Source organism: Vanacampus margaritifer, chromosome 17 (assembly GCF_051991255.1).
Source record: "Vanacampus margaritifer isolate UIUO_Vmar chromosome 17, RoL_Vmar_1.0, whole genome shotgun sequence".
Classification (NCBI taxonomy): Eukaryota; Metazoa; Chordata; class Actinopteri; order Syngnathiformes; family Syngnathidae; genus Vanacampus; species Vanacampus margaritifer.
Genome location: NC_135448.1, coordinates 11,899,804 through 11,925,708, shown reverse-complemented (window position 1 = coordinate 11,925,708; position 25,905 = coordinate 11,899,804). Strand labels below are relative to the sequence as shown.

Sequence of the window (25,905 nt, the reverse complement as noted above, 5' to 3'; positions counted from 1 at the left end):
ACAATTCCGCATGCACTTAAATTGTTCTTATAAATGAACTCGGCTCGCTATCTACCTGCCACATAAATAAAACCATTTGCAAAAACCTCGCAAGAGTGCAAAGGAGTCTGAATGCCATATTGTTTACGCTAAGGGTATACAGCATGACAGGTAAGAACTTAAAATAGATCATTTGTTCATGTTATATTTCTACAAATAGAGGGTGTGTAAGTGCCTATTAAGTGGGAGGCCTTTATTAATATTCAACAATGCGAACAGGATATTACAATTTATGTCGCGTTAAACAGGAATTGAAAATCAGATAAAAAGGACTATTACGGAGAAAGGCTGTAAAACGGAAAGAACCAAGGCTGAGGGGAGATAATATATCGCGTAGGTCGTCAAAATATAACAGACACAAGTCAGAAGCTCCTTTCGTACTTACGTACGTAACATTACATGATTTCTGTATTTAACTGTGTTTATTTATTTATTTGCGATATACTTTTCTGACAACATACTCATTTCATTCATCTGAATGGCTTTTCATGTGCTGCTGTTTTGGTAAGCATATGGGCTTTTTACTGTTGACTCTTCATTTGTGAACATTCGTTTTTCATGAAATGGAGTTGTTAAATCGTTTCATCTACCTGGGTATGTACAGTATTTGAGTGTGTGTGTGTGTGAGAACCCCACATGTCTGGTTGGCGGTTCGAGTGGGTTCGTCTCCTCCAGCTGCTTGGCTCAGCAGAGCTTCACATCCACGAGGAGTCATTAGCAAGGCAATAATTCGACCTGAAAGACCACTGAGGAGCTTGTGCAAACCAAACAGGGTCAGCCCTGAGTGGTAGGATGGAAAAAACATGTCCTCCAGGAATCTATAAAAGCATGTATTGGATATTTGTGCGGGAATGTTGGGAAATATTCGAGACAAAAATTTTAGTGACAATGCTTTTGTCAATATAATGTATATAATATGGTTTGAGAATTACAGCACAGTTTACAGCTGAAATTAGCTTTTGTTTTGATGGGGGTGACATGTCCGCCCCACCCCATCAACTGCTGGGCCAATGGTGAGTATGGATTTTGTTACCGTGACAACCAGAGGCGGCGAGAGCTGAGTAAAAAAAAGAAAAAGAAAAGTATTTTTACTCAAGGCGGTGGCACTTAATCACTTCTTGGCACTTGTCAATTTGTGCTATTTGTATACAATCAATTTAAATAGATTTTCTATAATATGTCCGCTTTAATTATGATTGTTAAATATTAATTTCCACAAAATGGCATTGATTTTCCTTCTAATCCAACTGCCGATCCAGCACCTATTTTATTTATTTACCGTATTTTCCGCACTATAAGGCGCACCTAAAAGCCACACCTAAAAGCCTTTAATTTATATCCAAAACCGACAGTGCGCTTTATAGTCCGATGCGCCTTATATGTGGATCAGTAAGCTCCATCTAGTGGATGCTTAACGCAACCCCAGCCACTACAGTAGCTTATATTCTGTTCGCCTTAAAATGCCTTATATATGGAAAAAGTTTTTAAATAGGCTGTTGATTGAAGGTGCGCCTTATAATCCGATGTGCCTTATAGTGCGAAAAATATGGTATTTATTTTGTGTCATCAAGCAACAAGTGCGGATGATTGCATGCCCTTTTTATAGCCACAGACATAAAAAAAGACAAACAAAAAAAAACGTACTAACGTAACATCAAAACGAGAAAAGAATAGAAAATAGAAAAGAATAGAAAAGAGATAACCTCTACACTCCCCTTTTTTTTATATTCACGATAGAAGCCTTTTAAAGTAAGGGTGGAAAACATATCGAAGAAGCAGCAGGTTGCGAGTGTCCGTTTGATGAACAGGTTGTGTGAAAGGAATCCAGCTGCCGCACATCATCTCATTAGCACTCGCCGCCATGGCAACCCACATCAGCTGCCAGAACCAGAGCCAGGGACTTTACAGAGCAGCCGGCCGGCCTTTGTGTACTGTAGAAAGTGACTAATGAGAAGCATTGGAGTCCTATAGTAGACATTAAGAATATAATAGTGACTGATTCTAATGAGCTCAGCCAAACATTTATTACATATATGGTGCATTTGGGGACAGCCATTTGAAGGCTGTAGTTATGAAGCAACTTTTACGGCATGGGATTTTTAGTACAAATAGGAAAAGTGTTAGAAGTGCAAATGCGGCATGTATATCTGATGTTAAAAGAAAAAACTAAAATGAAAGGCATATACTTATGTTCATTATTTAGCTTAAAGGTTTTTATGGGGGGGGGGGGTACTTTCCCCAGTAGTATAGGACGGCCACACAGTTAGTTGCCTATTGATGCCACAAAATGGCGTCAAAGCACTTTTTTTCCGATTAGACAAGGGTATGGTCTCACTTCAACATAATTCCATAAAAGTATAAAAGTTGATCAAAACAACGTCTATAAGTCTATTTGAATGAATAAAAGAAAAAATGTCATATCAGTTCATCAGAACTGAAATAAGAGATGTCCTTCTTGATCCATGTGAAGATCTAAAATACTGTCAAAAATATACCAACTTTCAACAAAATCCAAATGAAATATGTGCTCTATCCACACTCACAAAAAAACAAAACCAAAAAAAACCATGCTTGAGTTATTTATTCTAAAAAGGATTATCCGAGTTGCACCGGTCATAACTTGAATTTAGTGTATGACAAACTTTGGAAAAGAGGCTGCAGCCTGCTGCCCCGCGTTCACGGTGGTAGCTTAACCCCTCTTAGCCTCGCTGACAAGAATGACAGAGACATTACTAATCCGCCAATGACAAGTGGCTTTTCCTGCCTCCCAGCATCTCGCCCCCCACCCCCCCCCCCCTTCCTATTCCAGCGCCATGCAGAATGGCTTGACATCAGTGGAAAATATGTGGGAAAAATAATGCCAATCATCACTTGTGTGAATTTCAGAACTGAGATAACGTCTTCTATACAACATTAAATTATATTAACTTGAAGTTAGTCATGCAAAAGAGAATTATTGTCCCATGGGATTGTAACTTTTGTAACGCACAAAAAAAAAAACATCGCAAGACCCAAGCGCAAATTCAAACAGGAAGTCATCCATTTTGGTTTGAAGTAGCAAATTAAATTGCTCGTTTCACACCCCTGCTCTAAACTGTCCAAGTGAATTTGAGTGTGATTTGTTGTTTGTCTGTTTGTGAATCGTAATCAGTCCTGAGTGCAGCCCGCCTCTCGCCCTAAATCAGCCGTGACCCTAATGAGGACAAGCGTTATAGAAAACAGATGGATAAACGAAAGTGAATGCTCCCCATTAGACAAAACCCCAAATGAACCCTTTTTTCCACTCGTCAGCCACAACTCGGTTTCTTCAATTACAAAAGGAAAGACTGCCTGTGTATTAAACACGCAATGCTGCTCTTTGTACTTGTTTGTTGAGTTCAAGCGGTTCTGCCACCAGCGATGTCTTTGGCGCGGCTTCCATTTTGGTTTCTTTGATCATGTTGGTACCCCCTCCCCCATTAGCTGCAACTCCACTGGACCCCCCGCTATCTCTGTGAAACCGCCGAGACTTGCGCTGCGTGATTGACACCCACTGTGTTCTTCGGATGAATGCGAGCAATTAATGGACTCATTTCGAGGATAGGTGGGGCTTGGGGGATGTTATATTCTAGAGAATGAATCGGTTTCACGCTGCGATTTTTTCGCAAAAAAACATGTTTGAGTCGCGTTTGTGTCGAGGGGCTGTCTGGTGACTCACCGCGAGCATTTGGGTTTGACGCCTCTCAGTTATCATCAGTCACTTTCAATCGCATTCTAATGAGCTTGTGTTTGTGTGTGACAGTCGTTTTGTGTTGGCAAAACTTGGTAGTGAGGTGGCGCAGCGTGAGTCTGTTATATTTTTTGTTTTGAGTTGTTTACAGACACTTGGTGTACAAGGATGATTTCACATAATGTAACAACACTGACCTCCATTTTGTACAAGTTGCTTTTATATAAAGGTAGAGTTTGTAGTAAACACACATCATGAAGTTTTCACAAAGGTTTTTAGTGGGATCAAATAAAGTGGTATGTTGTAGGGTTAGGAGTTTGGTTTGAGGATGGGAGGTTAGGGTTAGTCTGACTCCGTGGTTGGGAAAGGGTGGTGTGCCCTCTCCAGGTAGGGCATTAGGATCCTGTTCCAGGAGGAGGAATTCAAGCATCTCTGTCTTCTTCAAAAAGGCAGGGAAGAATGTTGTGGGAGATCAACAGGCGGATCAGGGCTGCATCTGTGGTGATGCAGCCTCTGTATCGGTCTGTTGTGGCAAAGTAGGAGCTGGGCCGAAAGACAAAGCTATTGAAGAGGGTCTTCTGCATGGATTTAGTCATAACTGTTTTAGTTTACTTATTTCCTTAGTAGAACTTTTATCTGTGGATGTGTCTTTGTAAGTGCTGTCGCAATTTCTGCTCGTGTCGTCATGTCTGAAGGACCTCATCTGTTTCCACATCAATGGGCCAGTGTCTGTGGTTGAAGTCAATGTGTATTGGATGATATGCTGTAAAAGTCTTATCTACTTCCGGCTGTCGTCATGTGTATTGAATGCTGTAAACGTCTTAACTCATGGCTGGGGGCTGTTTCCTGGGGGTTTGGGGGTTTTTGGTCATACTGCCTTTCAAGATAGTATAAGAATGCTGTGAGTCCGCTGTAACTACACACTTGCGAGAAGCTGCAGCTGTGTTCTGTAAACTCGCTTGTGTCCGGAATATTCTGTAGAAATAAAAGCTACCCGGAAGAAAACGAACACGCGGAAGGAAAAATATTATTTTCTTCAACACTATCAATTTACCGGTTAATTTGCATCCCTACCCTCACTTACACGGTGGGTCGTGACCGAAAGACTGGATACAAGCAGCCGAAATGAGTTTCTGGGCTCTTCCTTAGACATAAGGCAAGAAGCTCGGTCATCTGAGAGGGATGCAGAGTACATCCAGAGGACCCAGATGATATGGCTAAGGAATCTAGTTAAGATGCTTTCTACATGCCTTCCTGTGAAGTGTTTGGGCACGTCCCACTGGGACGAGGTCCCAGGGACGACCCAGCAGACGTTGGAGAGACTACGGTTGGACAGGGAATGCCTCAGGATCCGCGCCGACAAGCTCGACAAAGTGGCTGGGGAGAGTCAAGTCTGGGCTTCCTTGCTTAAGATTCTGCCCCTGTGACTTGACCCCGAATCAACAGAAAAAAAAATGAGGCATGGATGGGCCCGGGATTGTATTAAGGTTGGGGAATCATGGAGTTGGTGGTTATAGGTTTAGGCATGGGTAGGGAACCCTGCTCCTTGAGAGTGTCCCCCCACCAACACGATGAAAAGGATCATTAACAGGCTTCTACAGAGTTGGCTGATAAAATGGTGATTAGAGTCAGCTGTGTTGGTGGAGGGAGACATCGACAACAGGCGAGTGGCTCTCGAGTGACCGGGTCCCGTACCCCTGGATTAAGGTGATTCGTTCGGGAGAGAGTTAGGAATTGGGGTTAGAGGAGTATAGGGTTACAGGGTACGCGTTGAAAGATGGGTTCAAGGGCCTAAGAGTTTGGGGATCATTAGGCTATATTAAAGGATAAGGGGTTTAGGTCAGGGCTGGAGATTATGAGGTTACATTATGGATACAATAATAGGGAATGGGATATAGGATGAGAGGTTAGGATTTAGGGTTTGGGTTGGTACTATAGTTAGGGGTTGAAGTAAGGAGTTAAGGGTTAGGCTTGATGCTGGCATTGTGAGTTCAGGTTTTAGGATTGGGTTAGGTGTAGAAATTAGGGTTAGGGATAACAGTGAGGTTTAGGGTTTGTGAAATGCGATTAAGATTAGGAGTTAAGGCACTAGTGTTGGGGAGTTTGGAACTAGAGGGATTGGATTGAGATTAGAGGTCGGTGTTATTGGGTTATGGTTAAATCTTAAAACAGTTGGTTAAAACTAAGGGTTATGGGTTAGGGGATTATGAGGTTTAGTGTTTGGAAATTATGGTTTGAAAGTGATAAGGTTGATTATGACCAGTAGAGGTGCACATTCTTACAAAAAATCATTTTCCTTGTATTAAAAGAACACATTGTACCACTTTTTGGCAACTTAAAGTGTACGCTTGCCAAACAAGTGGAATTTGGTGGAAATGTGGCTTGTGTGTTTAGGCCTACTTGGTTGGGAGATATGTCAATACGGACAAAAACATGGGCGGAATGTTGTGGCATGATGAACAAAGACCACAAAAACAATCCTCGACCCCCTCGCCCACACACACATAAAAGGACACACACTCACATGCATGTGACAGGCTTCCCCCCCGCACACACAATTCATTCAATAAAGTTACAAGAGCACATTGACCAGCATGCTGCGGTGTGTACCTCGGCAGATGGGAGCGGGGAAGTCCCACACGGCCGTGTTCCCTGCATTGAGCACGCAGGTGAGCGTGGCGTGGCCGTCCAGAACGTAGCCGGACACGCAGCTGTAGCGCACGCTGTCCCCCACGGCGAAGCGCCCGCCGCCGCTTAGCATGGCTTTGGGCGGGATGCCGGGGTTCCCGCAGGAAGTACTGTGGAGTTCTGCAGGTAGAGATGACGAGAGAGGGAGTCGGTTGAACTGGGCGGAGCATCACTAAAGCAGTACATTTATGGTCATAGAAGAGCACAATGTATCCCATTGGAGCGCTTATAGATTTCAATTCAGAGGTGGTTGATGACGGGAATGGAACTCAGAGGAGTGCGGACTGTGTAAAAGATGTTGCAAATTTAGCAGGTGGTTCCAATTTGACTCCAAAAGGGAAAAGCTAAAGCAAATTCTGGCTTTTTTTTCCTGGAAATATTGGTCCTGGTCCAGTTTCGGAAACAACTTTTACACAACTACACATTCACATTCAACCATCTGCAGTCTGAGACCAAGACTTACACTGCAAGCAGATCAAGTGTATCCTGGTGCCATAGAAAAAGATTACAATGCTAAGTAGCAAATTATCTTGATTGTTCCGATGAGCATCACGCATGAGGCCATGTAGGAAGTGAGACTTTCACACTCTGCCAACAGGAGACAAGGCCCGTGAAGACAAGCAGATGTTTGCCTCCATGTGCCGCCGTCATGTGCCAGCGCAGACCGCCGCGTCCTGCGAGAGCATTTGTGTGCTCTGCGGTCGCAACGGCCGGATGCCAAGAAATGTTATTGAAGTTTTTTTAGATTCAGACGCAGAGGAAAGCGCAGTCGCTGGGACGGAACTGACTCGTCTTCCACCGACTTGACAAGTTTTTCCAGCTCTGTCAAGGTGCAGGATATGTTGAAAGCAAATGGTCTCCTGAGAGCAGGCGCCATTATGAAAAGCAGAATCCCTCGGCGCGAGTCAAAGATGTCAGATGTCATCAAGATGGGAAAATGGGGAAGGGTGGGGAAAGGAGGTCTAAAACGGTTGCCAGATAAACAACAAGAGGTTGTGAGGCTGAATTTTCTAATGTTTTATGGTAAGTCATTGCACTTTGCCACCTCGCTATGCCTACATACAATGATTAAAACTTAATTGTTAACACAATTTAGCCTCATCAATCTCTCTAGAATGTGCGTGATGATTGAAGGGGCGACTGGGAAGGAGACAGATGGGTTGTGTTGGGGAAAGAAAAGAGGAAGCTTGACGATCTCTGAAGCTTTTGCTAGTAATTTTAGCATTAGCCTTCCTAGTCCACATTTGAGGAATTGTGATTTTAAATCAAGTGAGTAAATTACTCTGGAACAAATTTACCTCCAAAGTTAATGCCCTAATTAAATTGAAAAAAAGAGTTTCAGCTATTCTAATACAAACTTGTTGCTTTAAATTAATGCATGTTTTGTACTTTATTATTAATGTATATGTTAATGGTTAATTACTATGTAACAGATGTTTAATTACATGGTAATAGATGTAAGTACAGGACCCCCCCAGAAGAGCCGGTGGTTCGGTGACGATTGATCGCCATCATGCGAATTAACGACTTCTAGATCGTTCATTAAATTCAGACGCCTCGCTATTGTTGCCGTGGCGACGCTCATCACTCGCCCAAGACGTCCCTCCTCCTTTCACGAAAAAGCTTCGTCAATATGAATAGCATCCATTACTCGGCTAATGAGGGCCGCCGTGCTTAAAACTTTTTGGGAAAGGAGAAAACGAGGACGTAATTGACTTAATGGCGGGATAAATTTGCCTCCAAACGAGTCTCGGCCTGCAGACAAACCAGTAAAAAAAAAAAGAAAGGAAATGAACATACTTTTATGTACAGTAATTACTTTGGTTCGAGCTTCTCTGTGGAGTCTTTTCGTGAGAATGCCTTCGCTAAAGACCCCTCGCCGACCCTCTTATCTCAACACACACATACACACGCAGGGTCATCCATCATTGTGGCGCCCCCCCCCCCACCCCCACCCCTGTGATTGGATGTTGGGTTGCAACCTGCTGGCCTATTGATTTTGTACCCTGAGGTGTTGGGTGCCGGGATGCTTGTGGTGGTTTGTCGTCCTATCAGAGACACGTTTAATACTACACACACAGGAGCCGCATTGCCACATTGCTTTCATCACTTTTTCATTCAAGTTTCCATTAAATTCCATTCCCTCGTTCCAATCGTTTGATCTCTCTCATTCCAAGTGAACCCCCACTGCATTGTGGTTCATCTTGCACCGACATGATATATTGTGGATTTTTTTGGGAGGGGTTTCACATTTAAACGCATAGGTAGATAGGCATAAAAAGAAGATTTAGAAGAAGAGGCAGAGAAGGTCTCCAACTAACCTCCATTAACAGTTGTTATTCCTACAGAGCAGAGATAAAATATGCCTGTGAGTATTGTTTTATGTATGTTGGTTATAGCACTTGTTTGATGGTTCATAATTACTGTAAAATGTCTGCTATGCTCAACAAAAATATAAATGCAACACTTTTGTTTTGCTCCCATTTTTAGGAGATTTCCTCAAAGATCTAAAACTTCTTCCACATACACAAGATCAGCATTTCTCTCAAATATTGTTCACAAACTAGTCTAAATCTGTGATAGTGAGTACTTCTCCTTTGCCAAAATAATCAATCCCACCTTAGCTGCACAGATGTGCCTTAGACTGCCCACAAAACCACCGTTTTGTTTTATTGGGGGTGGTGTGGGGGGCTCTGGGGACCCAAAAACAGTCAGTACTGACACCTGTGCACTAATCATGGTGGCTAATCAGCATCTCGATATGGCACACCTGTGAGGTGGGATGGATTATCTCGGCAAAGGAGAAGTGCTCACTATCACCGATTTAGACTGGTTTGTGAGCAATATTTGAGAGAAATGGTGATATTATGTGTGCGGAAAAAGTTTTAGACCTTTGAGTTAATCTTGTAAAAAAAATGGGAGCAAAAACCAAAAGTGTTGCGTTTATATTTTTGTTGAGTATAATTTCCATTAGCCTGTCTGTGGTGTTTCACATTATATGTTAGCATTAAAGCTAACATATCGTTGTTACTATATGGTTTAAACATGTTGGTGTTGAACTATGAAGTGTTCATTTCTCTTCTGCTTTATGCCAGTTCTACAGTAAACTTCAACTAGGAGTGACAAATCAACATCTTGAAGCGCGCATGCTTTTGCCTATTTTTGGAGAGGAGCAAGGATTTGGAAAACAAGCTAGTAATTTTGTTTCTTCAAAGTATATGTGATAATCTCCCATTTCTTGACGCTGAGAGAATGAGAACAGGTGCAAAAGAATACTTTGAAAAATAAAATAAACACAACTAAAAGTGTTACATGCTTATTAGCACTGGCTAACTTTGTAGCTCTTCTGTATATTGCAGATTTTATACTGCAATGTGAAATACCATTAAAATAAATTAGCACAAAATTGTTACAAACAGAGCATAAAACAAATACTCAGCAAGTGGTGGCACAAAGTGGTACTACACTTCCGCAGTTCTAAATCCAGACTCGCTTGTATATTGTAAAGCCCCGTAAAATAACCGCTTACAAATCTGCCATGTAGCGGCGGCTCGCTACTTCACATTGTAAAAGTAAAGCTGTCTTTGATCTGCCCGCGTGAGTTTGCCGACTTCTCACAGTTCCATCACGGCGCTTTATTCGGCCGCCAGCAGCCACGCCAGACTCTCTCGCTGGTTTACTGCGGCGTGCCCTCAATTATTTATCCTCACCTTTTCTTCCTCCCTAATTACTCGCTCCGTCTTTCCATCTCTGCCTCGCTCTTCCTCAACCCTTACGCCCCCTCCCCGCACCCCCCTCTGGTCTGCCATAACCATAATTTCGGTCTCAGTCGCTTCATTACAAGCTGCTGCTTTTATGGCCCATCTGTAGGCTGATCTGCATTCGTCACACGCACGTAGATACGGAGTGGCCGGGGCTACAGTCATCGAACCCCCGCCGTACATACTCAGGCAAGCATTTACCTGGACTTTTATTTCTCCCAAGATAAGCAATTACAGTTACGGGTAAGAAAAAATAAAGGAACGACGGAAGAAAAGTAAGAATGGCGCCGGCGCTTTAACGCAGGTTTTAGTGAGAAAGATGACACGACGGAAAAAAAGCTATAGAGATTCAATGACTTGGTAAATTTTTGCACCTCCGTCAGCACCACCTCGGATTAAAGAGGAGTCAACTTTGCATTTTTTTTTTCCTCTGCAGAACGGATACGTGTAGAAAAAAAACCTCAAAGAAGGCATAAAAGATCCATTTAACATGTGTGACGGATGAATCCAGCAGAAAATCCATTTGGAAGCATTTTCCATAAAATCTATCAGATTTGGAGGGATATTCAAATGTGGCGCGTTCATCTTCTACCAGTTCTTTGACTCCATCTTCTTACAAGAAAAATGTTTTGGGTCCCTTACGTTCATGAATTGCTTAAGTTCACTCCTTTTTCAATATCATTTGTCAAAATGTATTGCCCCAAGCGGGTACAAATCCAACTTTTATTTGATTAAACAAGTGCAATCTCACTGGATTTATATTGGAGCTCTTCGGAAGTAGTGCCCATATTTGGTCATTATTCGTTTGACGAGATGGACTCCCAGTAAGCTTACATGCAAGCAACCCACCTTCCTATTTAACTCTTTGACTGCCAAAAACGTTAAATAACGTTTAGTAAAATCCTGTGGAGGAGTGCCAAAGACGTTAAAAGACGCTTGTTTCAAAACAGAGGTGAAACTAACCATTTTCTATTGTTGATTACTCAAAAACGGAATAAGGTAGAAACAAACTTTTTTTTCTGATGAAAGATGAGAGTCCAATCTTTCATTTGGTTGTATGTGTGTTTCCATAGTCCAAACACATAATTTTCTGTGGACCTTGAAAGATCAGTCAAAAGATCAGTCAAAATGCTTAAATCAGCTGGCACCCACGGCATCCCTTTTCTGAAAACGTCTGGCAGTCAAAGAGTTAATCACATGAATTCACTAGTTAACTCACGATTAATCGCAAATGTTATATCTGTTCTAAGTGTACAATAAAAATAGTTTACTCTTGTTAACAAAAGTGGGGGAAAAAATGTTAAACAAATAGAAAAAGTTGAAATGAAATTTTGACGTCTGTAGCCGTCAATGGCAGTGAATGAGTTAATGGTCTATTGAAAAACAGCAAGTGCACAGTGTATACTTATTGAATATATAAATAAACTCAAAATACAGCTATTAATAGCTAGTAGGAGCAAAAATGACAAGCTGTGTTCAATTTGGACATTTAGACTTGGGGGTCTACTCACTTTTGTTGCCAGGGGTTTGATATTAATGGCTGTATTTTGAGTTAATTAAAAAACAAAAACAAAAAAAAACAACAACAAATATTTGTTGTCAAACTGTTAAAATAGAGTGAATGCAATGCTGCAAAAATCTTTGAGTTTGAGCTCGGTATTTCTTTAAAAAAAGTTATATGTAACTTCTTCCTGTTTTTTTGCAGCGTTGTCAAAGGTTTAAGGCTCATCCTCCAAAGCCCTCCGAGCACTTCAAAATATTCACAATTCACTCAAACATTTCCACTCCAGAGGCCTGAAGCCACCCCCCCCCCCCCCCCCCCACCCGGCAGCCCCCCCAAGAACCTTCACTGTCTTCTCATCCCACCATGCATCAAGTTCAAAGTACTCCTCTTCACTTTCAAAGTCTTCCACAACCACCTGGCCCCGTCCGTCCTACTGCTCCGACCTGCGCCGTCACTTGACATTCACGAATACATTACAGTAATATACAGATCTATACAATGTATTTATGGTTCATAGGCGTGTGGAAGTTACGAGTTTCCGTAATGGTAATGTGAGGTAAGTGACAGGTCTCTGGCTAGCGGACATTGTGATTATCCATGCAGCTTTTACAGTGACTTATTAGATTCCATGTTTACTAAAATGTGGGCGTGGACGCCATCCAACATCAACAGCAAAAGTACCATAGTTTGTAGAAAACTGTGAAAAGGTGTTAGTTATGTTTTGCTGCATGCTTTGAATGAGGTAAAGAGAGGCGCCATCTGGTGGGCAAACTTAAAAGCCATTATAGGAGGTCCTCGGTTTATATTAAGAATGATAATCTATTTCTAATTAATATTTAATATAAATCCTTGTATTACTGTAATATTGCTTAGAGTGTTATTTGTGAACAAAAGCGGATTTGTTAAGGAAAAATGACTTTTCAGCCACTTTTTTGGGACATATTGTGACACCATAAAACGATTTAAAGAGTTTAATCACTCCTCTTTTGCATCATTATGCATCCATCTAAAAAAGATTGAAGCTCATGAAAACTTCTTCAGCAGTCGGCAAAACTTGGTAATGATTTTTTTTTTTTAATCCTTTCAGAAGAGATGACATTTAGTGCTTTCAGCTCTAATATTTGTGATATATTAGCAGTATTGACAGCGGGAGGACGTCCGTCTCCCTTCACTTTTAATAAAGCATCCGCTGAGCTGTCATTCACATGTGCGCTCAAAAGCAAATTCTTCTAATGCCCAACAATGACGGCTGAATTTGCACATACGCCGACAGGCGCACACACGCAATGCGATAATGGCGTTATTGAATGTGTGGCTTTTAAATGAGAAGATGAACGTGGCGATGAGCCAGCCCGCTGTTTGAAAATGTGACAAATTCTACACATAAAAGCTTTCGCATGGTAAAAATTAAGCAGTTTAAAGACAATCACGCTGGGAAAACGTTTAACAAAAGGATGACGAATGGGTGAAGTAAACAATTGTACAGAGTAACTTCCTTAAATCCCTTATGAGATGATGATATAGACTAAATTTCCCAGTGAGTATACTGCATAGACGCATTTTTTTTTTATGAGCCTAAAATGGCAAAGCTACAGAAACAATGATGTTCTGTGAATTGACAAAAAAATGAAACAGTCATTTTTTGATTGCACATTGGTCTTTATGATTTACATTTTTATTTTATGTGTCCACCAGATGGAGCTACTTGTACCCATTCAAAGCATGCAGCAACATTTCACAACTGGCTGGATGGATGTCTATTTTTTTTACAAACCAATGCAACAAAAAATTACATATATATTTTCAGGCTATTTCTTGAGACTTTTTGCATAAAATTTCATGATTAACGTCTAACAGCTTAGTTGTCAGTGGGTAATACCGCTTTCAGAGCCCCCCCCCCCAACTTTACATGGTACATTACAGAGTCATTTCCTGTGGGTTGGGGGTGTTGTGTCTGGCCCACCTCAAATGGGTGAACTTCTAACAAGGGTGCATGTCCTTGCAAAATAAGATGCCTTTTTGAGTGTGCTTAAGGCAAGCCCTTCGAAAGGTATTGGAAAATCTACTTTTCAACATTTGAAATGTTTTTTTTTCCCAAGGTAAATACATAATGCTGCTGAAGGATAACCTGGATCTGATCCAGATCCAACATGGTTTGAAATGAGAACTCTTTTCACATTTAGCATCCCAATATTCAGAGGTGTCAAATCCAGCTCCATAAAGTAAAAACCCTGCCACAGTTTGGCTATAGCTCCAGGTGCTGGCTAGCGAGATCCCCGGGTGCTTGGATACCTGCTAGGAAGCTAGCTAGCTAGCGCAAGGGGCTAAAAACAAACTGTGGCAGAGTTTTTCTTTCTGGACCTCGTTTTGCCACTTCTGAAAAATTTTACAAACCCATGTTAGAATGTAAAGCTAAGTTGTCAGCAACTAACTGTCACAGGCGCAACCTTACAAAGACAGTGATGAACATCTCTAATAAAGCTACGATCGCGGCCACCTCAGCGCCGGTGTAATTAAACGCAATTATCATTATTTATGGCGGCACCAACAGCGGAAGGGGGGGGGGAAAGAGGTTGTATCCGACGACATCTGGCAGCCGCGTAGATACGTTTGTACCCATGCTAGCGTGCCGCTAATGCTCGTGGAGATCAAACATTACAGGGCCGGGGGGCAACCGACCGCCAACGTCTCGCTGGGTCTTTATTACACGGCAAACACACCTTCATCCCTGCAGCGCCCGGGAGTTTGGCTTTACAGTGTTGATGCCTTGATGTTGTATGTGTGCCGTGTGAACGATTAGTCACAGGGTTAGCTGAGAAGTAGGTAAGCAACCCCAGGCGATTTTAGCGCCATTCTGGACAACCAGATAAAGTCCAGGTTAGTGTTCACGGCATTCTGGCTAAGCCTACTGCAAAAAAGACCTGCTACAAAAAGCAGGGAGGTTTTTTTTTTTCTTTTCAGCAAGGTCAACACTGAGTATTTTCTCATCTTTCAAAGACGTCTACCAAGACCAACCATCTGAGTTGTATGACGATTGCATTTTTCCATTACAAGTCCTTCATTATTAAAGTCTCAAAGTCTTTTTTTTCACACAAAATGCTCTTTTATCGCATACTATAGTAAAAAAAAGTTGCAGTCCAAAGAAAAATCAATTTGCGAATCTCCACCTGTTCCAAAAAGCTTGACATGAATAAGCAATGGCACCTGAGTGACAGCCAATCATCCAATCACATTGCCGCATAACTATCCGGGTGACACGTGAGTGACTGCCAGGAACGGGTCGATCGTTTTGGAGACGGCGGCGCCGTCCGCCGCAATTAACTCATTTGCGGCCAGCCAGATTCTCTGTTGCCGAGACGCCAGCCCAACATGCCGACTTCCATTTGATTTGCCACCCATTGTGTCTGTAAGTGAATGAGCACATAATGACGGCCGTCCGAGCGCTCGCACGGCCGTGTGCGAGGAGGCCCAATTAGAGGCCCTTCACCTCCACTTTGCTGCTCTGCATGTGTGCAATAAGCCCGTGTATGTGTAGACAAGATCATGTGAATGCTTCCCGCTCCATGCTGGGGTGATCAATGCCCGCTTCAATAAAGCTGTCCATGCATTTCACAAACATACCATTGTTGTGAGAGGCGCCTCCTTTACAATAGTGAATCCGCAAAATAATCAAACTTTGTCAACATGTTATGCCAACACTTGACAGCGTAGGCAAAAAAATCGAGGCAATTTAGTGGACACCATCTGTCAAAGATACCTGCCTCCGGCTGGGGTTCATTTGGGTGAATTCCCTCGCAGGAGTTTGCCAAAATAATAGTCTTGGAACCTGGCCCAAAATGGCTGCTTCAAGCCCAAATGACTGACTGTTCAATTCAATGTGTGGGTCTTGAAGACTTTTATGTGCGTTCTGTTATGACAGGCATGTCTGCCCAATTTCGTGTTGACTGGTGAAATTTCTTCCAAACACAAGTGTCAGAGTCCGGTCCACGTGGGCCTGAGTCCTGCATGTTTTTGAGGTTTCTGTACTCCAACACACCTGATTCAATGATCGGGATCATTATCAGGCTCCCGCAGAGCTTGCTGATGAGCTTAACTCATTCACTCTCAGACATTTTCACTGAAGCAACCCCCTTAGCTCCCGGCTGTTTCACTGGATTTTGACTGATTTTGCAAGGGCCGCAGAATATTGTGTTGTATTGCTATAAAAACATGGAACCTACCAAAATAAATATTACAGTCTCTTCTTTCATCAGGAAAAAGTAAATTTCTATCCGTTTTGCAGCATTAGAATACAGCTAAGTTTCATCATTAATCATGAATCTGTTTAGAACTGTGAGTAAATAAGGTTTTTTCAACATGTCCCTGGTTGATCTCTTGCACTCTGCTGCCACCTGCTGGCCGTTTTAGTAATTAATACCATTTCTTCACCCGTTCTCTGCAGTTTAGAGGCTGCATCAAAGGCTTCTGTATGCTCTAGCTTAAAAAAAACAACAACATATAAATATGTCTTTGGGACACTTAAAACATTCAAAGTACGTATTGATACATTTTTGGGTGCAAATGATTTAAATATGAATCAGCTGTGTTGAACGTAGGAAACTTCTAAAACATGCAGGACTGAGGCCCTCGAGGTTCTGACTTTGACGCCACTGATCTAGGATATCCAGTTTAAACTCCATGTACCAGTATGCTCTTTGCTTACACTAGCACAGCAACTAGCACAGAAATAGTTATTAAGTTGACAAATGTGTGTTATTAGTACTAGCAATGACATAATGAAATTTGACTGGCTAACATCTAGCCCCTCTAGTCGTGCCTAGTGGTACCTAAATTTAAATTCGGGAGCGCTGTAGACGTGACGTTACAAGGCACATCCAATAGGCAGAGTAGTTTCAGAGTGCTAACAGTAATAGTGTCACCATGCTAGTTCCTGGTAGGTCGCTAAGCAATGTCTTCCAAATATGGGCAAGCTTACGCTTGGGCGCTCTCGTCCCTGCGCCCTGTCACACGGTGAACACCAAGTGCAGTGTGAAAAGGGCATTTTCAGCAGTGGAATGCAAAATGGCGATTAAACAAGTCTTTCTAATGTGCTGAAGTGTCTTACTAGTCAAGACTAGTACATGGATCTGAAACTGGATATCAACAATTTTGAATAATGCTCAGAGGGATTTCCATAAGTGACCAAAAAATGATCACCTTTCCTGCCTCAAACGAGCTGCATGCACCCGTGAATACCAGGCTCCAGTATTAATTAAAAGGCGTGAATGCTAATTGGACCGATCAATAACGGGTCGTTAGGCCCAGGGGGAGGGAGCCGGCGACCAATAGGAAATTGTTATGTGTGCGACACATGCACACGCAGGCACTTTGAAAGGAGTGCCATCTGGAAAGATGGCCTCACCTCAGCGAGAGATTGTAGAGGCAGACGGGGTTAGCGCAGGCAGATCGAAAGCTACAGTATGTCCCTAAGACTGAATCGATATCCATTAAGAGACTGAACACCACAAAGAAGCAGAGAGGCTGAGAGAAAGAGATTTCCAAAAGAAGATCAGATGCCACATGTGACATTGAACAGAGCTCGAGAGCTGATCAATAGCGCACGACACTTCTTCGCTCGCATACATGCACTCTTCTTTTCTTTTCTTTTTCAATGTCTTCCTCGCTTAAGTGTCAGGGTTCGATCAGCCATTGTCACTATGATGTTCAGTCCCAAGAAGATGATGTGCCGCAGCTCAACCTTGACCAAAGTGAGCTTTACAGTCAGTCCAGTACCCCGGGACAAAGAGATCATGATGATCACGGTTGCTGTATGGAGAAACCATTGGGAAACATCACAATCATCACCCGTAGCATTTAACTGTTTCTCTGTTTACCAACTATATAACCTTTCCTGAAGTTCTCCTTCCAAGAACTGCCGACTTTGAAAGAGTCTCCCTGTTTGATGCAATTGCAGTAATGAACAGTGACACCCCTAGGGGTCACCGGAGGGAGTTTTTTTTTTTTTTACCCTCCCCTCCAGCTGCCACTTCAGACGGATCTTTGACTTGTCCTCAAAGAAAGTGACAGTGAGCGTGCTGACAGCAGGGTGGGGGCCTATGCAAGGTTAATGCTGCTAAGTGATGTATGAATCATTAACCAGTACGCCATGTACACATTAGTGCCTGTAGAGACATACCCAGCATGTGTGGGTGTCTCGGCATAAGTTTCTTCGCCTCTGGTTGAAGACTTGATTGAAAGTTCAAGCATTGCTTTTATGCAAAAAGTGGCCTATATTAACATACAGTATGTCCACTGGAGCCCAGCACCGCACTAGTAGGGATGGACTGATTATCAGCCGGGGAATTATGGGTGCAAATATTCGTCACTGTGACATTGTTTTACCAATCTGAAGGCTGATAAAGATGAGCAGTAAATGCTAGCAAACGTAACGAATTTAGGGTTTTTATCAGGATTTGTAAGACGTACACAGACAGTTTTGACTTGTCCCAAAGACATTTCGAACATATTCAGACAATTTTTCGCTGGCTGCGAAGATCTTCTGAAACCTTTTACAAACCCTGATGGAAACCCCAAATTAGCTACATCCGCATGCATTTATCACTCAATAAGATACAGGGAAGTTTCCATGTATACATGGATTTATTTAAATTTCCCCTTTATAAAAATGATGCTGACACTAGAAAAACTTAAAAAAATAACAATAACATTAAGAAATTATGTGAAATGTTAGAAAACTTTATTTACAGTTTACTGCTTAGTTTTTTCACTTTTGCTTTTGTTGTAGAAAATAATATTTTCCTCCGCGTGTTCGTTGTTTTTCGGGTAGAGAGAATATTGATTTTCTGAATACAGACTGGAGATCGGTGAAACAGGTCCTTCGAAGGATTTATTTTACAGAATATTCCGGACACAAGCGAGTTTACAGAACACAGCTGCTTCTCGCAAGTGTGTAGTTACAGCGGACTCACAGCATTCTTATACTATCTTGAAAGGCGGTATCATAAAACCCCCAAATCCTCAGGAAACCGCCCCCAGCCCCCAGACCTTTACAGCATTCAATACACATGACGACAGCTGGAAATAGATAAGACTTTTACAGCATATCATCCAATACACATCGACTTCAACCATAGACAAATGGTCTATTGATGTGGAAATAGAGGAGCCCCCCCCCAGACCTCATTCAATACATTCACCAAGCTATACTGAGGAAATAAGTAAATTAAAACAGTTATGACTAAATCTATGCAGTTATAACTAAATCTGGGCAGAAGACCCTCAACACTTTATACATGCTGATGACCCTGGAAGCTCCGTGCAGTTTTTGTCATTATCACGAGTATATTAAAAGTTATGTCAAGCAAAGTTGCAGTTAAAAATGTGAGCATGTGGCCCGAGGTTATTGTTGAACTGCCTGTTGCAAGCAACCATTGTACGTTTGCGGTCTCGAGGACGCCCGTGTTATGCGTGTCGGCAGTTAAGACCTTGCATACTGCATTGCAACCATTGTTGTTTTCCCGTGGTTAACACACCATTATACGACGTACCCTGGCACTGTCTTTTAAAGTAGGCCCACTATTTGAGAAAAAAATGCTATATGTGTATGTGTGCTAAAACCATCAGTGCGCGTGCTGCTTGGCTAGCTTCAGTATGTGCGTGTCAATCTGTGTGGGGTATCTAATAGGCGCGCTTATTGCAGTGTGACTTATTAAATCTAACGTCGCGGCAACCTCCCTGGAGAGCCGAATGACACAAGCGTGCATACCAGCACACGATCTCCCAAAACCTGTAAATGTAATGACGTTCATAGGTCAAAATTACAAACATACTGTTATATTTGGGTGATTTCATGAACATATTATGAATGGATAGTTTTTGGTTTGTTTGTTTGTTTTAAATAAGTTGATGGGTGGAAAGAGTGACTCAGAAATGTCAACACGGTGACATTTAAGTACGATTACAAAAATAGACTCGGTCAAAGTCGAGTGATGTTTGCAAACATTCAAGTTATGACATCGGCCATCCATCAGTCGCTTGACACTTCCATCAATTCCTTCAGGCAATCAATCATTTGTATCAAACAATCTCAAAACCAGGGACTACCCAGTACTCTTTCTAACCATACGAGTGAGGTCAACGAGATTTACGATTTGAGGATATGTGATGAGAAACCACTAATATAAACAGATGCTAACTCACCTAAAGGGGAAGTCAACTCCAAAATGTTACATTATTTTGAATAATATTGCGTTTGTGGAACATATATTAAGCATGAAAATCCACCCAGAGGCCATTTTTGTCGCTTGCTGTTGACTGAAAATGGCATTACCAAAAACAGCAAAAAAAAAAAAAATCCATCATCAGTACAGTATATCAAATTTTGTCCAAATTGTAAAGAATTATTTTGAGACAGGAGAGAAAAAGACAAGACAAGACTCAGGACAAGACAGACGTACACATAAGTTCCAAGTGATTCTGTAATATCAAAAGGCATCTGACAGGCCTGGATTTTATATCAACGAATCACTTTCAGGTTGGCCTTGCTTCGTTCACAAAAAAGTAGTGAACATCATTCAGATGGGGTCAATATATCATATGCCGCCCATCAAACTGCTTTTGTGCTGCCTGCTACTTTTTAATTAAAATACCAAGGTGTCACACCGATAACCACGTTTTGGTTCGTTTTAGGGACATTTTTCTCAGGCTTACACAAATTGGATTTTTTTGTGATTTCTTTGGACATGAGACATCATCAGTGTCCTGTCAAGGTGAGATCCATTTACTGTAATGACATTACTACGTTGTCACATTGAGACATGGACATGCTGACATCAATGCGCCGCTATATAAAACTTGTGAATCTCTTTCATAGATATTAAAGGAGGCGTGCATTTTTCATCATTTTAAAACAGTTGCCATGTGTTTCAATGTCAAATGCCCAAAAGATAAACAATTACGGCAACCTTTTTACCATTTTCTTACCTTGCTAAAATGAGCATCTTTTGAGGAGGGTTAGTCATGTGTCATGTAAATGAGCTACTAGCTAGGTGGCAGGAGCCGGAGTATAAAGGGCATTAACTTGCATATTATGTGACTGGTGTATTTGTACGCATCAACTATCCACCTACTGGTGATGGTTGACAATAAGGAAAAATTACTGGAGATGTAAAATGCTACGGTAGCTTCCAATGCTAACCATTAGCAAAAAAGTTTCTACTTTCGATTTTAATTTATATTTCCCAATGTTTTGCTAGAGTTACTTTTTTGTAAGCAAAGGGTATTAATCTGGATTTTTTTTTTTTTTTTTTTTTGTGAGTGGTATACTTGAACCTTGTTGGTGATGTTTAACAAGGAAAGATAGACTTCTACGTTATATTCTTGTGCTAGCCAATAGCTAGGTTTGTACTTCCTGTTTTAGTTGGTCATTGTCATTTACTAGACAGGACTCCTGACATTGACAATTTTTTTTGTAAACAAATAATTGATTTTTTTATATTAACAGTACATACATTTGAATCCATCTATTTGTGAAGTTTGACGAGAAAACCACTGAATATACTGTCTTTGTAGGGGTAGCTAGGTTAGCTTCTACTAGCTAACTAGCATCGTATGTGTTGCAGCTTTACATTTAAGTTGAGCTCATTTAACGTTTTATCTTATACAAATACTTGCAAGACACTGTGTTAATACTCAATAATACACAATTGATCAACCTTTGCCAAGACTTGTATGATAATTAATAATCCAATTTGTTACCGAAAAAAAACTATATCAATCCAATGGGAAATTGTATTTCTGTGGATGGATTAACATGGGTACTATGCATTTCCATTACGGACACACACCTCCGCATTCGCATCCAGGGCTTTACACCCCCCCGCCCCCCGTTTTGTCTCCAGGGACAGTGCTGACATTTTCTCCCTCATTTGAAATGCATGACCCGGGCCGCACTCGCGTATATGTGCACAGCCTCATGCGTATTTGCCGGCGCGCCGCAGGTAACGGTAGGTGAAAATAAGAGATGAAAGAAATAGATGTGAAACAAGGAGGGCGGGGGGAAAAAAATAAAACAAGACGCGTGTGCTAAAACTGCTAGTGTGAGATATGCATGTCGCCGTAGTGAAGAAAGAGAGCAGTCGCTTTGTCAGTGGGGAACGCAGGCGGTTACAGTGACAAAGAGTCAGCCTCGAGTTGCGGCAGAACACATAATCATGTTAGGTTAACAATTGCCAAGCACAAACAAAATAAACTTTCTTTGTCACTACCTTGTGTCGTCTTGAAGTACACTGAGGAGCTTTATATAAAAAAAAAAGGTAGTGCTTTGCCATATAAAAAAAACCAAAAAAACACATAAATACGTCTTTGGGAGCATGGTAATATTAAAAATAGAACATTTGATATGTTTTTGGGAGCAAATGAGTTCAAAGCCTTTCTTTGAGGGGTCTCAGGGGGTTGGGTCCCCACCACCCACTATTACAAGGTTACGGCTGTACTTGGATGACGGTTAATAATGTTAAAATTCTAATTAAAACATTGTCTACAGAGTTAATTAAGCTTTTATGATGGTGTGAGAGCCCACACCAACACCGATCACACTTTAAAGGCCACAGGTGACGTTCCAGGCCAAATCAATGCATCTGATAACGGAAGGCGAGGCCTCCTCGGAGGTCTCCGTGCTACTGTATGAATCACCTTTGTTCATCAGCTGCATATGATCACATTTACTCGGCGATTAAGTTTTACAATTAACACAGAAGGTCAGGTATGCCAGCAAAGCGGGGCTACATGCTTAATTACAGAAAGGTCGCCGGTGCAGGTTATGTTTTATTCAATGGCAGTGTTTCTCGAACCAAGGCCGCATACAAATTTCCTTAACAAAAAAGATCCAATATAAATACTTTTTTTTTTAAGCAAAGTTTTTGGCTGACTGCTCGGTTTCATCTTCTTAACAAAACAAGCTTATTTGTATTGAGATGCGTAGTTTGAGCCCAAGGTGAATATTAAACAGTCATAACGATGTTTGCCAGGCACAAAAGTCCACAAAAGGCTTCTTTTTCTTTGGTCTGCAAACAAAAACAAGCGGTGCCGTTGCTGTTTTTGTGCCTCCCTGTCAGTGAAAAGGCCACATCTATTACATGACTGAGTGTCTTTGTCAGCACGCACTCAAGCGGTGTCACCGCAACTGATAACGCAACTTGATCACGCTCACAAAGAGGAGCGTGACACAACACTTAAAAATACACACCAGGTATGCTTTTAAACCTTGGAGATATTTAGAGTTAAGGCTACCAAAGGTTGTTAGCTATGTTTACCTATTTGACATTCTGGAGTTGGCTCCCCCTCATCTACCCTACAAACTTACCCTAAAATAAAAAAATAAATTTATGTTACATTTTAACTCTTTTACTGCCAAAGACGTTAAATGACGTTCTGCAAAAACCTACGGAGGAGCGCCAAAGACGTTAAAAGACGTCCTCCCATTTTTTTTTTATTTTTTTTTTGAAACGGGTGCTGGGAAGGCTTGCGGAGCTCTCCTGAAAGTTTTAAGCAGGTTTTTTGAGCGTAATGACTATTTTTGGCCCCTAGAGGGCAGCGATGACTCTCTTTTGACAAGATCGGGTGGGCGTCAGTAGAGGCGGAGCTAGAGCATTGAGCAGGAGATCAGAATGGAAAACAAAGGAAAAATGGCGGCCGGTCGCGAGGAGCTAACGCCAGAGCCGTTTTTTTCAAAGACCAAAAGCATCGCTAAAAAAGCACATTGTTGATGACGATAATCATCATCGATGATGAAGATGATGGTGACTCCGTGGTTGGAAAGCATTGACGCGGCAGTAGAAGACGTTAGATGGAGCTAAATGGAGGAGGGAACGGGCAATGGCGAGCATTTGCAAGCAGCTCTACACTTACAAGACAAAAGGCATCGACCAACGCTAAAATAGTACATTGATGACGATGATGATGAAGGTGAATCCGAGCTTGACGGCGAAATTGGAACCGCTGACGCGGCGGCTATGACGGTGTCGTAACGCGGAGCGCAACCGAGCACGCGCAGGCGGACGTTCGATCGGACGACGGAGAGTGCCCCGAGTCCAATGCATATTCATCGGAGGAAGTGTGTACAGTCTGCTACTTGCTTTTTATTCCCCGGAAAAAAAGGCCGTCAAGAAAGTGTAATGTTTGCACGCAAAACGGACCAATGTGAAAGTGAAAGTAAACTGTTGTGCGCGTCCTGGCGTCTCCTTGCACGCAGGAGAGCGTTACAAAAGGAAAAACTGTATTTGAAACATCCACATAATTGTAAGTAGTACCACAGTTGCACACATTTGTAAATAGTTTGCGAAATTGTTTTGTCAAATTGTTACACTGTTGAATGGAAATAAACGTATTTTGCAATCAAAAAACACTTTTTCATTGTTGGTGAAAGCGTTTTACAGAAGTAAAGCACTATTTAGGTGTTTGTGGCATCATTCATGGACAAAAAGAAGTGTACAATTCACTAGAGTGCATGAAATAACATCGTTTCACAAAAAGCTCTTTTTCTCCGTTTTTTGTTTCAAAAGAGAGAATTTCGGTGAAAGTAACCATTTTCTATTGTTGATTACTGAAGAACGGAATAAGGTAGAAACAAACTTTTTTTTTCTGATGAAAGCTGAGAGTCCAATCTTTCATTTGGTAGAAAATGTTGTGTTTCCATAGTCCAAACACAACATTTTCTGTGGACCTTGAAAGATCACTCAAAATGCTTAAATCGGCTGGCACTGGCGACATCCCGTTTTTGAAAATGTCTGGCAGTCAAAGAGTTAATAGTAGTTACACATCCAGTATCTTTCTTTGACGGTGAAGATCAGAAAAACAGGATCATGCTCCTTTTCATTACATTAGGTCCACTTGCTACTCAAAGATTTGGCAAACGGTCCCAAAAGTTCCCAAACTGTGGCAAAGGAGTGGCAAATACTTTCTAATCTTCGTGATACTGTCCCAAATATCCGCTAATAGTCGCAAACTGTCATTTGCGCATTGTCTCTATGAATCGCTAAAAGTCGCTAAATGTTGCTAAATGTTGCTAAATGTTGCTAATGATATGATCATTTGCTACTTTCGCAAGAGAGATACAGTTGACCAGATTTTCTAAATTAAAACAGGACCATGTGGTTACCAATGGTTGTGGTAATACTTTAGCTAATGCTAAATCTCTTGGTTTGACGAAAACGTTATCTGCTAGTGATTTAACACTTAAATTCCTTTTTATTTGGTTTATCATATGAATCACTATGGCAACTCTGTGGTTGACATGCACAATGGCCAAACAATTGGCTTGCTGACAAAACAAAACAACGGGGCAGGCGAAATCCGCCGAGACTCAGGACACAAGGATCGAAATGGGTTATCTCGTAAAAATCCAGACATCTGATCACCCTGCCCGTCTCCTGGTGAGCTGGCGAACATTTGCGAGTGTTTCTGAAGGCAGTGAATGTTGATTTCCCGTCAGGGTTCGTTCAAGGTCGCAACGTTTACTAAATGTTCTACAGACAATCGACAACAGTTTTAATGTTTTTTTTCTTCTCGAAAGAAAACTAAATCTGAAAATGTCCTGTAAAAAAAAAAAAGCTGAATATGGATATGGGTTCAATAATCGCAGAATCAAGAACTCTGGCGTAGATTGTTGCTCGGAGAATATCTGATGTTTTATCAAATGTGTTCCGAACGTGCAGATATGGCTTCCGTTGGCCGCTGTCATTCGAAATGAACTTAAGACAAGTGAACAAGGTGAAGGAGGACGGCGGAAACAAAAAGAATAATTATTCAACATGGTGTGTGTCTGTGTGTGTGCCATCATCTGTGATTCCTTCTCATCAGCACAATATCAAACCGCCTCTGACATGATGCTAAATAATACATCACTCCCTCTCACTCCCTCGCTCACACACACACACATGTACAAATACAGTGTGCATGTGTGCTGCCCATGAATTAATGATGGTCTGGCGCTCTTCACAGGAAGAGGGGGGGTGTTGGGGTGGGGTGTAGATATCCCACAATGACATCAAAGCAAGAAAATGACGGATCTCATTCTTTATCAAAAATTGCATTGGAAAAGAGAATCGAGGAATCTCCCCCTTCGCAAACGTGGTCCGAGCCTCCCCTGTGTGAGGCGCGCCTAAGGCAGGTGCTCGGGTTGGAGCCACCCACTGATCACATGTCCG

The 25,905-nt window shown here is 41.8% G+C and overlaps 1 protein-coding gene across 1 annotated transcript in view; it reads right to left on the bottom strand.

Annotated features, from left to right (window-relative positions):
• Window positions 1-25,905, bottom strand: part of csmd3b (CUB and Sushi multiple domains 3b) — a 346,686-nt gene that overhangs the window by 157,679 nt on the left and 163,102 nt on the right. The window contains exon 7 of the mRNA XM_077547793.1: window positions 6,359-6,556. Within this exon, the coding sequence (XP_077403919.1) occupies window positions 6,359-6,556 (198 nt within the window). The remainder of the gene's footprint in view (window positions 1-6,358; window positions 6,557-25,905) is intronic.